Genomic DNA, 14,858 nt, shown 5'->3' with positions numbered 1-14,858 from the left:
AGATTGTAATAGAACAATACCATGGAGATTTCAAAGTGGCTCTTGGAATCATCTGCACTACTCTGTAGTGTGTATTCATAGATGAAATATTCAAAGAAAAGGGGATAAAGAAAATGCCCCAAAGTCTGGCAGTTAAGCCCAGCTTGATAGAAATTGTAAGGATAATGACTTGTAAATTTTATTTGCTCTAGTAAAAGTTTCTAACTTTATGCCATATCTGATGTTTGAAATATTTAACTATATTGTTTCCCTTTGCATTTTTTTTTTTTAAAGCTACACCATTTCCAAACAGCTTCAAGTGTTTTACCTGTGAAAATGCAGGGGATAATTATAACTGCAATCGATGGGCAGAAGATAAATGGTGCCCGCAAAGTAAGTGTGCTGAGTTTGGAACTCTTTTTGTGACCAGACCTCATTTAGATCTCTCTCAACTGGCTCTGAGCAAAGGCATCTTATGTGATGAGATTAGTAAATCAGCAGGCCGGTGATGTTCTACAGAAATCAGAGAACGTTTGACAAGACTATCCAGACATCAGACTAATCTGAGAGTACATGGAAACTGATGGCATAGCCTCAGTTTGTAGTTGTGTGTGCTTTGAGTAAGAATTTCTTAATTAATATTTACCAGCGAGAACAAATAGACCACAATGTTGACTAAGGCATTCTAAGAATGTCAGAAATGTTTAATGATACCTCTAGAAAAGTCCTACTTACTGGCTAAAGCAAAAGAAGGTTTCTGTCCTCTTGAGATACACTGATGCTTAAGTGACTCATTCATTTACTTGACAAACGTTTGAGCATCTTTTTAGTTTGTTTAGTTGTCTTGTAGATCCCAGTGTGTAATCCAGTACCTGGACCATATTAGGCACTTGGTAAATATTGACAGAATGAGTGGATGCCTTTGACTATGTAGTCAGGAAATCTCTGAGGAATATACATTTGCACTAAGACTCAAATGACCAGAACAAATCAGCTCTGTGGAGAGCTATAGGAAAAACATGCCAGTAAGAGGAACAGCAAGTGCATTTGGCTGCTTCAGTGAACAGGAAGGCTGGCTGGTGAGGCTTAGTGGAAGGGGGAGAAAGGATTTGATGGAGATAAGGACTGGGACATGCACGATCTTCTTTGTTTTGGTAAGAAGTTTAGATTTCATTGGAAATGTGTTGGGTGTTGAAGCTATAGAGTACAAGATGCTAGGTATATTGTAAAATATTGCTCTGGCTTCTGTGTGCAGAATGAATGGTTGGGGATAAGAGAAGAAGGGGTCACCAAGTGGGCTCTTTCATTATCTTTTCGGGCAGCAGAAGATGGTCTTAGACTAATAATGTTAAGAATATAGGGGGTGAGAAGTTGAATGACTTAATACAAACTTGGATGCAAAGCAGACAGGATGTGCTGATAGAATTGAAAACCTCTACTTAGCCTGATTTCCTTATAGTTCTGTATGTATTTTAGGATGCACTGTTTTTTTTTTTTTTAAGGTTTTCAGATGTGAAAGGCCAACAAACTCTTCCAGGCTTAGCAATTACCAGCTTTGATCTTCTATTTCTATGAATCTTTTGGAAATTTCTGTATCACATTATGGCAGTGGAATAGCCCTGCCTCTTCCAGATAATGCCAGTGGGTTGTGAGTGTGCTTGTGCTCAATCGTGTCTGACTCTTTGTGACCCCATGGACTGCAGCCCACCAGGCTCCTCTGGCCATGGGGTTCTCCAGGCAAGAATACTGGAGTGGGTTGCTGTGCCAGCCTCCAGGGGATCTTCCCCACCCCAGGATTGAACTCTTTCATCTCCTGCATTGGCGGGTGGGTTCTTTACCACTGAGCTACCTGGGAAGCCCTTGATGATGCCAATGGGTGGAACCAATTGATCGTAACACTGGAGACCTCTATAGGCCTGAAAATCTTATGCTCTAAATTAGACAGATGACTATGACATTTACATGGACAGAATTGTTCACTACTTCTTTTCAAGAATAATTATGAAGATATTTTTTTCTTAATGTTCTCTTACAGCTCTCAAGAGTGCATGACTGAATTGTGCTTTTGAATGCATGTATTCTTTTGGGGATTTGTTTCTACATTTTCACAGATGTTTATTTCAATGTTTGTGAGGTAGGCAGATGCCTGTCTTTATTAGCTTGTGTGAGAGGGCTGGTAAAATTCTTTAACTATTTGCTTTAAATTTCCCCAAGAATTGGGGGAGGGGGGGAGGGTTTGGAACAGCAGTAGATTGGGGCATTGATGTCCAGCCTCTTTGTGACTATCACCCATTCTTTTGAATTTTACCAAATGCTGTTCAAGAGGAGAAGGGAGCAACCAAGGATGAGCTGGTTAGATAGCATCACTGACTCAATGGACATGAATTTGAGCCAACTCTGGAAGATTGGGTGTGCTGCAGTTCATGGGGTCGCAAAGAGTCGGACATGACTGAGTGATAGAACAACGATAAAATGCTGTTTCTACTAGTTCTGTACATGTTCCAATTTGTACTTCATTAATCAAAGCCACTTTTAAGGGAACTTGCATGGGCATTTCTGGGTTTTAGAACTTCATCTCTGTTGAAACATGGGAGCAAAAGAAGGATGCTGCAGTTTTCTGCCTCCAAGAAAATGTCAGGGAGGGGAGATTGGGGTCTTCCCCATCCACCCTGAAAACCTGACTCATAGAGAGTTGGACATGAGATGACCCTGCATTCCAGCGTGTGTGACTGTACACCAGCCAAGCCCCCCAAACAATAATCATCTGGAGTTCTGAGGCTGTAACTGCTTACCTTTCGCTTGTCGTTATCAAGGGGAGTGAGAGTCAACCATTTCTTGGGACAAACAGGCCTGTGGCTGTTGTTCTTTGTCATCTCAGGTTTCCTTTTCACTTTATAGCTCTGCTTCTGCCATCAGCCAGTGGTGTTAAAACACAGTCTCTAGGTAACAAAATATGACAAGAATGACACTTCTTGTTTTGTTCACCCCGGTTCTTACTCTGACTTTGTAGGGCTGCTTTAGCCTGTGTGACAGACTCCATGAACACATGCACCTACCGGTTTTCGATTCTTTGTCTGGAGTACAAATTGGAATGCCTTTCAGCACATGGAGTGGTTCTCTCCCCTCCCGAGTCCCAGTCCGCTGCTCTTGTAGAGGTGCTCTGCTGATGCTCAGCTCAATGCTGAGGATACAGAGAGGCACAAACCCTGGAAAACCACCTCCACGAGAATCTCACCTTCCATCACTTTCTACCCATGTGAGCCTCAGTGTTTTATCCGTGAAATGAGGATATTCCTAAGGCTTATTGTGAGGACTGAATGAGTGAATGCATATTAGAGGAGTGCCTGACTGGTGGTACACACTTAATGTGCATTTCCTGTTGCTAACATGAAAGCTTACAAGTCTACCCAAATGCCAGTGCACTCACCCTTTTGCTAAAAAGAAAATGAGCTCAAAGGCTGTCACATGGCTTGTTCTTGTGACAGAGGCAGCTCTCTAAGTCCTGTCTTCTCAACTTTAGTTGAGTTTTCCTCCTCCCTGCCCCTACTTTTTGGCAACTGCTGCTTTAGTCCCTTCTCAGTAAACTAAGAAGCGTTTCATTGGCCTGAGCTATCTAAAATAAGAGGCACAGAACTAAAGTAGAATGTCCCAGAATAGTGAGTGAAATCGCTTTCTTGAGAGAACTCTTTTAAGTAATAAAATGTGAATGGTTAAAGGTAACTTTGTATGAAAATGAACTAGCCAAGCAGAGGAGGACAGAGGAGGTAAGAGAGAGCTAAAGAGGAGGAGAAAATACAGAAATACTTTGGGGAAAAATCAAACACGTTGGGAGGATTAGGGCCTGAAGAACTTGATGAGGAAGGAAAGTGCCTTGGCACATAAGTTGAAGCACCTGCTTTCACTCCAGTTTGCCACATGGCCTCTTAGTATATAAAGAAACAATGCAACAGGAAGGGCTGTGGCCCACTTCATTTTTACATTTATAGTTTTCATTTTATTTTAGAGTTACAGAACATGTGCTTCAGAGGGAGAGAGAAAGATACTGACACTTTCCTATGAAATGAGCAGACCTGGAGTTTTGATGAAAGACTTGTTCAATTTTTTCTCAGCTGTACCTTGCACCAGAGGATAACTGCCCATTTATATTCATCTTAAAAATACACATACTTCAGAAGCTAGTACCTATTCAGAAAAACCACCCAGAAACTTGAGCTCACTGCCATTAAATCTCTGGCCTAGAAACTTAAGGATTGTCCCGAATTTTAGTCATTTCTGAAGTGATTGGTCAAAGTTTCTTTTTTTTTTTTTTCCCCTTGCCTAGATACACAGTACTGTTTAACAGTACATCACTTTACCAGTCATGGAAGAAGTACATCCATCACCAAAAAGTGTGCCTCCAGAAGTGAATGTCATTTTGTTGGCTGCCACCACAGCCGAGATTCTGAACACACGGTAAGGAGTGTGTGTGTAAAGTTATTGTCCTAAGGTTTCTTGATGGTGATGGTTGGCTGTATATAGAGGCAGGATGGATAAATAATATGTCAAAGGTGTATACTTTGAGAGGCTTCCTTACACTGATACAGTGGGGATGAAAGAAGGTGAAGACTTTCTGTCCATCAAACAGTATCATTGCTAAAAATGAATGACAATTCTCAGACTCCAGAGACCCTAGGGTCTTGACCTCGGACTTCGGGTGAGTAGCCTGAAGTCAGCACTGGAATTCCAAGAGTAAACCATCCCTGCATGAAAGGATGACCAGTGCTACAGAGCCCAACTTATGTATTTTGTTTACGGCCAGAAATCACCAAGAATGCTACACAGAGAAGGTGCAAAGAGGAAAATGGTGACACCTTTTACAAAGAAAACCTTGTCTCACTGCCTCTGCTTAGATGAAGTGAGAGTCTGAAAAATTAGTCCCAGCTTATTATGATTAACTGCAGGTAACATTTTAGATCAACTGGTAGCTTCAGTTTTCTCATTCTACCATTTTAAATGAGCATTTGACTCTCTTATATGTCTGGAATCCTTAAATGTTTGAGAAAAAAATTACTTAACAGTATATTAATCTCATGAGATCTTAGAATTCAGTTTAGCCTATACATACATAAAATGGTCCTGACACCAGTGGCTTTTTTAAAAAAAATGTTATTTTAGTATAGTTGATTTACAACATTGTATTAATTTCTGCTGTAGAACAAAGTGATTCAGTTATACTTTGTCATATTCTTTTCTATTATGGTTTATCACAGGATACTGAATAGAGTGCCCTGTACTACACAGTGGGACCTTCTCATTTATCCAGTTTGCATCTATCCCAAATTCCCAATCCTTCCTTCTCCTACCCCCTTGGCACCCATTAGTCTGTTTTCTATGCCTGTGACTCTGTTTCTGTTTTGTAGATAAGTTCGTGTGCTGACCACTAGTGGCTTTTAGCTCTGGCTACACAGGGGAATCTCCTGAGGAGCTTTTTATAGGCTCTAGTAGCGGGCGTAGGCAGAGAAGGCAATGGCAACCCACTCCAGTACTCTTGCCTGGAAAATCCCATGGACGGAGGAGCCTGGTGGGCTGCAGTCCATGGGGTCGCACAGAGTCAGACACGACTGAAGTGACTTAGCAGCAGCAGCAGCAGGGGGTGGGGTAGGGGTGGGCAGACTCAGACCAACTGAAACAGAACTTCAGCGTGAGGTTCTGGGCATCAATATTTTTTTGGTAAGCTTCCCCAGGGTGATTCTGATGTGCGACCAGGGTTGAGAACCACTGAGATAGATAATTTATCTTACCTGGCCCTTCTGGAAGCCATTTGATGTAGATACTTTATCCTGAAAGCCTCTGTGACTGTCTGGGTTTATCAGCTGGAGGTGTTGTATTATGACAAGAGCATGCTTCTCTTGAGACAGCCTTGTGCTGGGAGAAAGCTGGTGTTTTTCACCAGTCAGCAGCCGGATTAGCAAGCCAGTGTCACTGTAAAGATAGGGATGAGGCATTAGTATAGACAATAGAGTCATAATTATCCCCTAACTAGTAGTACTGAGAAAGAAAATCAATGACTAATCCACAAGGCTCCTAGCTTTCATTTTTGTTTCAGTGTTTCCCCTTACAAACCTTCAGAAGATTTGTTGACTCCATTAAACAGTCTTACTCCATTTGCCTTTCTCTTGCTTATGCTTGGGTTGATGCAGATAAATCACAGTTTAAGTGAAAAGACTCTCAAGATGGTTTTTACTTTGAGGTCAGTAGTGGGGAAGGGTGCCCAAGGGCCTGGATGACTCATAGATCAAAAACCAACTCAGTTCTGTCCTCAGAGCAGTTTCTAACCTCCTGATGTTTGCGCTTTAGTTACTATCTCACTGAAGTCACTTAAGAGACCCCAAGCCAGAACTGCCCAGCCAAGCCCGTCCTAAATTCTTGAAAAGTTCCCACTTAGAAAAATTACAGTATGAAAGTTTACCTAGTAGGAGACAAGATGGTGGAGTAGAGGATGTGAGCTCACCTTTTCTTATGAAAATACCAAAAAGCACAGCTAAAAGTTGAACAAGCATAGACAAGATATGCTGGCACCTACCAAAAAAAAAAGATATCCTACATCCAAATTCAGAGACACAACAAGATGGTAGAAGAGGTACAATCATGATAAAATAAAATCCCATACTGGCCACATGGGCAATCCACAAACTGAAAAACTATGAGAGAATTTCTCCCACAGGAGTGAAAGTTCTGAGCCCCACATCAGGCTCCCCTGCCCGGCAAGTGGAGTTTGGCAATGGAGGAGGGGCCCCCAGAGAATCACTGGCCCCATTGAAGGCCAGGGCTTCCCTAGTGGCTCATTGGTAAAGAATCTGCATGCAAAGCAGGAGACCCCGGTTCGATCCCTGGGTTGGGAAGATCCATAGAGGAGGGCATGGCAACCCACTCCAGGACTCTTGCCTGGAGAAGTCCATGGCTAGAGGAACCCAGCGGGCTACAGCCTATAGGGCAGCACAGAGCTGGACACGACTGAGTGACTAAGCAGCTGCAGGGGCGTTTGTCGTAGGAATTCCACTGGACTGGGGGAAACAGAAACTCTGTTCCTGGAGGGCACACAGCAGATCTTGTGTGTACTAGAACACAGGGGAAAAGCAGGGACCGCTTAGGGGCCTGAGCCAGACCTACCTACTGGTGTTGGAGGGCCTCCAGCCTAGGCAGGGTGGGTGTGGCTCACTGCAGGGACGCAGACACTGGCAGTGGTAGTTCTGGAGAGCACTCACTGGCGTGAGCCCTCTGGAAGGTCACCAAATCCGAGAGAAATTAAAAACACAATCCCATTTACCATCAGATCAAAAAGACTAAAAATACCTAGAAATAAACCTACCCAGGAGGCAAAGGACTTGTACTCTAAAGCTATAAGATATTGATGAAAGAAATCAAAGAGGACACAAACAGATGGAAAGATATACCATGTTCTTGAACTAGAAGAATCAGTGTTGTCAAAGTGACTCTACTACCCCAGGTAATATACAACCTCAGTGCAATCCCTATCAAATTACCAATGGTATTTTTCACAAAACTAGAACAAAAAATTTATTTTGTATGAAGACACAAAAGGCCCTGAATAGCCAAAGCAATTCTGAGAAAGAAAAGCTGAAGCAATCAGGCTCCCCAACTTCAGACTACACTGCTACAAAACTACAGTAATCAAAACAGTATGATACTGGCACAAAGATAGAAATATAGACCCATGAAAAACCTAGAAATAACAAGATAGCCCGAAATCAACCCATGTACTCATGGTCAATTAATCTACAACAAAGGAAGTGAGAATATACAATGGAGAAAAGGCAGTTTCTTCAAAAAGTGGTGCTGGGACAACTGGTCACTCACATGTAAAATAATGAAATTAGAATATTCTTTGACACCACACACAAAAATAAACTCAAAATGGATTAAAGACCTAAATGTAAGATTGGATACTATAAAACTTGTAGAGGAAAACATAGGAAGAACACTCTTGAACACAAATCACAGCAATGTCTTTTTTGATCAATCTTTAGAGTAATGGAAACAAAAACAAAAAAACCCAAATGGGACCTAATAAAACAAAAGCTTTTGTGCAATAAAGGAAATCATAAACGAAATGAAAAGATAACCCACAGAATGGGAGAAAATATTTGTAAATGAAGCAACCAACAAGGGATTACTCTGCAAAATATAAAGACAGCTAAAGCAGCTCACTATATATATAAAAAAGAAAACACAATCAAAAAATGGACAGAAGACCTAAATAGACATTTCTCTGAAGAAGACATACAGATGGCCAAGAGGCACATGAAGAGGTGCTCAATATTACTAATTATCAGAGAAATACAAGCCAAAACTATAAGATATCACCTCATACCAGTCAGAATGGCCACCATCAAAAAGTCTACAAACAATGAATGCTAGAGAATGTGTGGAGAAAAGTGAACCCTCCTACACTGTGGGAATGTAAATTGGTCCAGCCACATGGAGAACAGTATGGAGGTTCCTTAAAAAAGCTAAAAATAGAGGAGCTTCCATATGATTCAGCAGCCCCACTCCTGGGCACATATCCAGAGGAAACCATGGTTTGAAAGGATATGTGCACCCCAGTGTTCATTGCAGCACTGTTTACAATAGCCAGGACATGGAAGCAAACTAAAATGTCCATCAACAGAGGAATATATAAAGAAGATGTGGCAATATATATATACACACAATGGAATATTACTTCGACACTAAAAAAAAAAAAAGAAAAGATATAATGCCATTTGCAGCAATATGGCTGGACCTAGAGATCATCATACTAAGTGAAATAACTCACTGAGAAAAACAAATATATGTTATCACATATGCAGAACCTTAAAAAAATGATACAAATGAAGTTATTTACAAAACAGACTTTGAAAACTTATGGTTACCAAAGTAAAAAGATGGAGGGTAAAATGGAAGTTTGGGGTTGACGTATACACATTACTATGTTTTATTAGTAGATAGCCTACAAGGATTTACAGTATAGAATAGGGAACTCTGGTCAATATTCTGTAATAAACTATATATGGGAAAAGAATGTGAAAAAGAAAAGATACATGTATAATTGAATCACTTTGCACTACCTGAAACTAACACAACATTGTTATTCAACTATACTCCAATATAAAATAAAAATTTTTAAAGAAAACTTACCTGTTTAAGTATTCAGACATATTCTTAGTGGCTGCATAATATTAAAATGTTTGTAGCTATAATTCATCTACTTCCCTATTAAGAATACTAGGCAGCTTTTAATATTTCTCTAGTCTAAATAAAAACCCACATAATCATTGTGGTGCACATTACTAGATTGATTTATATAAAGTTCTTGATAAAGATTACCAAATTACTCCCCAGAAAGACTGAAGCAATTATATTCTCAGTAACAGTGTTTGAGAACTATGTCACGGACCCAAGCTCGCATACATTTTGGAAATCTTTGTTAATTTGTTAGGCTAAAAGGTATATTTTCAAATTTATAATTTTTAATCTCAAACAGTAAACATTTAAATAATAAGATGGCCTTTTTCTCTTGTAAGTCATTACTCTTGAAAAATTTTGCACTTAAATGAAAATTTATATACTCAGATAAAAAAATATTCTGTCCTCAGAGCTAGAGAAGGTTTTTCTCTGACCCTCCCCTCTTCTTCCCATTATTCACTGGCTCTTCCCTCTCCTCTTCCTTTTGTAACAGGAGTGTAGGTCTTGCTGTGAGGGGATGATCTGCAATGTTGAGCTACCCACTAACCACACGAATGCGGTCTTCGCTGTGATGCATGCTCAGAGGACGTCTGGCAGCGGTGCCCCTGCGCTCTACCTACCGGTGCTGGCCTGGGCCTTCGTGCTGCCGTTGATATAAGGCCACCTTCCCAGGAGAGGCAGAGACCAGTCCTCTGAACACAAGCTAACCACTGTAAAATGGCGAACTTGGAAGACGAATTTCTTCAAGATTGAAGGATGCTCCTTGGACCTCACAGCAGAAGCCAGTTGTTTGCTTAGCTCAGATGCTCCTGCAGGAGGCCATAAGGAAGGGGACTTGGCAGGGACTGAGTGGTTATGTAGCTGTTAGGTTTCTTGATCAAAAGGGCTGCATTTTGTCTCTTCTGCAAGGAGGGTCCTGCCGGCATCTACCACAGGCAGGCTCAGTAGCCTGTGTTGTCCCCGCCAGACCAGACCTTTAGGGGAAAGGACTCCTTGACCTGATTGACTCCTTCAGGGGCTGCTGGAACAGACCCTTCTCGATTCTGTGATTGGCTCAGAGTATTTCTGTGAAATCTAATCCTTCCCCGAAGAGAAAGCAGTTTCCCCACTGACGGTGTAGTAACGAGAAAGCCCACTATAGGAAGAAAACTTCCTGTTGAACTAATATGAAACCTATTTGCTAATTGTGGGGGGAAATAAAGCTTTTAAATTATAAGTGTAGAATGCATGCTTATCTGTTTCTTGGCTGACGTGGAGACCTCAGATGAAACATATTAAGGAGTGTCATAAAGGAGGCCAATTGAAGTTGATCGTGCACCACAGGTGCTATATTCTGGCTTAAAGTATACAAGTCTATGCCAAGGTGACTTAATTTTTTCTTTTGAGGAAAGAACCCTTCTAAGGATGCCAAATGCAAAATTAGTGAACTGAGAAGGTAAGGAAACCTCCCTGAGCAAGGAGGATGATACCTTATCACGTGATAGATCCTCAGAAGTAGCAGTTTAGGGACTTTCTTGGTGGTCCAGTGGTCAAGACTCTGGGCTCCACTGCAGGGGGCATGGGTTCCACCTCTGGTTAGGGGACTAAAATCCTACATGCTGAGCAGCATGGCTAAAAATTAGAAAAAAACAACTTAAAGACAGAGAAACTGGTGACAGTGTCCCTCTCCCAGTCAACCTGTCTCAATGGGAGGGCCATCAAGAGAAACTTTCTAAATCCATGCTAAAATGTCTGGTCCCTTTGTCTTCTCTTTCATTCTTATAATACAGTCCTAGACTTTCAAAGAGCAACTTCTGTTTCTAGAATCCTAATTTCTCGCCTTTACACTTTGGAGTGACCTTTAAACACTCTGCCTTTATATGTATAGTGAGAAGTTAGTGGAGTGTTTGTTGTTTTGTTTTTCAGTAGAACATCTACCATTAGAATGCTGAGTGCTCCATAGAATCCTAATGATGGCGTCTTTGCCACACTGGCTCATCCACGATGGGGGTTGGCCATGGATCAAATACATCCCGCCACTCTTAGTCTGCCCAACTGTTCTAACAAATATTCTGTTGCCCACAAATATTCTGTTGCCCTGGTGTCTTCAACTCAAACCTGTAATCCTCACAGTTCTGGAGGCTGGGAGATCAAGATCAAGGTGCCAGCAGACCTACTGTCTAGTGAGAACCCTCTTCCAGATTTGCAGACTGGTCTTTTCATATATGCTCAGGGCAAAGGGCGAAGAGTGAGCATAAGGATACTAATCACATTTATGAGGACTCCACCTGGATGACCTAGCATCCCCCAGAGGCCCTACACCCAAATACCATCACATTGGGGCTTTAGGCTTCAACATGTGAATTTGGGCTTCTCTGATGGCTCAGACAGTAAAGAATCTGCCTGCAATGCAGGAGACCTGGCTTCAATCCCTAGGTCAGGAAGGTGCCCTGGAGAAGGGAATGGGAACGCACTGCAGTATTCTTGCCTGGAGAATTTCATGGACAGAGGAGCCTGGCGGGCTACAGTCCATGGGATTGCAGAGTCGCACATGACTACCACCACCATGTGAATTTGGGGTAGACACAAATATTCAGTCCGTAGCAACCCCCTATTTTTGTGAACAATTTTTTAGGAACACAGCCATACCTATTCACTTATCTGTTGTCTACAGGCTTCCTCCTTGCTACAACACCAAGGATGAGTAGAGGCAGCCAAGGGCACATGGTCTGTGAAGTCTAGAAGGCCTGCTAGTTTGCCCTTTACAGAAACAGTGTGCTGACCCCTAACCTCTGAAATGGCAGAAGTACATCAGGAAAAAGCTGCTTGCTTTGCACGGGCTGTGGTGCTCATGGTGGCGACTTGGCGTCTGCAGTGGTTTACCAGATCACTTTCCTTACATGCATCCATGAATTTTCCTTCTTCATTTTGTTTGTCTGTCCTATTCCTCTGATTCAACCTCTTAGTGGTTATGTGCTATTGTCAGGTGTTGAGCTGTATATGTTTCTTCTTGACCTTGATGCACTGGGAGTGTCTCATCTTAAAGCTCTCTACCTTCCAATAAAACAGGGAGGAGGCAGATGTCATTACCTCCCTGTCTCTGGCCGAACCAGAGACTCACCTGGAAGCAGCAGTTTTGAAGTCTGATGTAGATTTATCTTGCCTTTCACTCAGCACCTTGAGGTATTTGAATTTTCATAGCTATGCCTGTTTGAAATTAATTATATATGACTTCAGTTGGAACATTTTAAGAGCATCTTTGGTGGATGTCTTTTTATTCCCCGGGGTTTCTTTTGTCTGTGAAGTTGATGAATTGTCTGGTAAAAAACCCTTAGCAGACAGTACTTCTTTTTCTTTCTTCTGTCTAGATTAATGAATTTTCCTTTGTGTTTTTTTATTTTCTTTGCCAAGGAAACATCTTAATTTTCTCTTCTTTACCCCACTTATGTTTTCATAGTTTGCCCTCGTAACCACCGCTCCTCTAAGCATTGAAAATAGAGTTATCCTGAGCCAAAGAGAGAACACACAGTGGGAACAAACTGCAAAGATAGCCAAGTGAGTAGGGGTGCCAGATTTACAAATAAAACATGGGATGTCCCGTTTAATTGGAATTTCAGATAATTTTTTAGTGTAAGTTGTTAATGAACTCATAAGTCTGGCTCATCTGAGGCAATGTTTTCAAGTCCTTGTAATCAGAATTTTCTGGCCAACTTCAAAATAAGACAAATTCTAGGGGCCTCCTGGAGATGTTGACTCAGGAGATGGGACGGAGCCCATGCCTAATCCCAATAATTAGATGTTAAAGAAGCAGCTCCCAGTTGACTGTGATGCTAGGTGTGTTACCCTTGATCTGAGAGGTTTACTCCTTCTTCAGAAGCCCAGTCCTTGGTCACATAATAAGTGCTGATGAATAATAAAGATGCTCACAAGTAACCTGGGTTGGAGTTGTGGTCTCTCTCAGTGTGGTCTCTGGACCAGCAGCGTAGGCATCACCTGGGAATTTGTTAGAAACACAAATACTCAGCCTCCATTCTAGACCCACTGAATCAGAAACTCTAAGGGGTCAATTCTGGGTTTTAATAAGGTTTCTAGGTGCTTCTGATGCACACACTAGTTCAAGAATCACTGGACCAGAGAAGTGCTTCCTAAATGTCTTTGTAAATGAGTCCTTGGTGGGGGCACGAAAATTACTCAGGGAGTTTATATTTAAAGAAGAAAACTGGACTCACAGGCCCCAAATCCAGAAAATCAGATTCTTTCTGTTAGAGTTGAATCAGAAAATCGGTATTTTTAGTAAACTCCTCACGTGATCCTGACACACAGCCACTTTTGGAGCCACTAAACTAGAGAATAAGAGATGGGGGTGATGTTAGTGAACAGAAGCCCAAAACCTTTAACACTTGACCTTGAAATCCCTATGCATTATAAATGGACTCTATGTGGTGTCTCCAATGCAATTGTTTTAAAACTAGAATCCAAGAATCTAATCAGAGTCCATTTGCATGGATATTTTTAGTCCATTACATAGTGACCTAGAATGGCCAAGTGATCCAGACCTCAGATTAATTTCATTTGCCCCCTAATGAGCAAGAAGATGAAAAGTACCTTGTCAAAATGTCCCATGAGAACTGGGGTAGTGGAGGCAGGAAAGGAGAATATGTAGATTTGTTCTTATAAAAAAGACAAGGGGATTAGCTATGAATACGAGGAAAGTGTGAGGGGATGACCTGTCAAAGTTCCATTTTGAATACAACTACATTCTAGAATAAATCTTGAATTCCTGTCCATCATTCACTTTCTGAAAATTAAAAAAAAAAAAGTGGTACAGAACACATATTTTCCCTGCTGTGTCTAAACTCTCTAAATCCAAACCTGACTGAGGTTAGCAGCCAGAAATTACAGGCATTGTCTTCTGTACAATCTGCGTTCTGCTGTGTCACGCGCTGTGTAAAACACATCTCATAAGACAAGAGAAAGAGGTGGGTTGGTTTCTTTTTCTCACTGGGAGAGGACTTAAAAGCTGTGCAAAGCATGAAATGAGCAGCATGAACCAGCATGGACTTGGAAAGTGAGGTGTGGTGTGGAATTGGGAAATGTTTCACAACTGAGAAATTACCCTTATGCACAATTCTTGTGGTGTGTCAATTGCCATCTTATAAAATTCTGCACTGACCTTTGAATCTTGTACGTTTTATTTTTCACCTCGTTGTTTGTCACCGACTCTGATTTGTGGAGGGTGTCACTGTGATTCTGGATGTGTGTGTGTGTTGTGGGTGGGGAGGAGGCGGGCAAAGCACGCCAGAGGACAGAGGTGAGTGGATGCATGAAGGTGACACCTGTACCAACTGGAGAACAAATGGCTGTCCTAATGTACCTTGAGTCTGCCTTTAGGCGTAGCTCCTCGCTGTGCCCCTGAAACAGTCCAGCATCTTCCTGGTATCACACACCTCCCACTTCTCCTTTGGCCTTCATAGTTCTACTTCCTTCCCTGTCTTCTTCCCTCATTGCCTTGGCCTCTTCTATGAGATGCTGAGGCTAGAAGCTGAACTACCTACAGGGGTAATCCAGGATGTGAGCTACTCAGAGTGTAGGCTATGAAAAATATGGCTTTCATAGCTTGACCCCAGGAATACTATTCAAGGAGTCTGGGAATCTGCAGATTGAACAAGCATCTA

The 14,858-nt window shown here is 41.7% G+C and overlaps 1 protein-coding gene and 1 long non-coding RNA gene across 10 annotated transcripts in view; one reads left to right on the top strand and one right to left on the bottom strand.

Annotated features, from left to right (window-relative positions):
- The window catches only part of LYPD6B (LY6/PLAUR domain containing 6B), a 234,418-nt gene extending 222,806 nt beyond the window's left edge, over positions 1 to 11,612 (top strand). For 5 of the 8 annotated variants that reach the window (XM_043894842.1, XM_043894839.1, XM_043894843.1 and 2 more), the window contains 3 exons: positions 274 to 372; positions 4,301 to 4,431; positions 9,698 to 11,611. In XM_043894842.1, coding sequence (XP_043750777.1) covers positions 274 to 372; positions 4,301 to 4,431; positions 9,698 to 9,862 — 395 coding nt within the window. In that variant the 3' untranslated portion in view covers positions 9,863 to 11,611. Of the gene's footprint in view, positions 1 to 273; positions 373 to 4,300; positions 4,432 to 9,697 lie in introns of all 8 variants that reach the window. The other 3 variants (XM_043894846.1, XM_043894845.1, XM_043894847.1) reach the window with 1 other exon arrangement.
- The window catches only part of LOC122688674, a 129,650-nt gene that overhangs the window by 9,550 nt on the left and 105,242 nt on the right, over positions 1 to 14,858 (bottom strand). For both annotated transcript variants that reach the window (XR_006339539.1, XR_006339540.1), the window contains exons 2-3: positions 5,760 to 5,940; positions 2,772 to 2,918 (exon numbers count right to left, since the gene is read on the bottom strand). This is a non-coding gene — a long non-coding RNA (uncharacterized LOC122688674). The remainder of the gene's footprint in view (positions 1 to 2,771; positions 2,919 to 5,759; positions 5,941 to 14,858) is intronic.

This window comes from Cervus elaphus, chromosome 33 (genome assembly GCF_910594005.1).
Source record: "Cervus elaphus chromosome 33, mCerEla1.1, whole genome shotgun sequence".
Classification (NCBI taxonomy): Eukaryota; Metazoa; Chordata; class Mammalia; order Artiodactyla; family Cervidae; genus Cervus; species Cervus elaphus.
The sequence above is the reverse complement of the archived record's forward strand: the minus strand, read 5'-3'. Positions and strand labels throughout refer to the sequence as shown.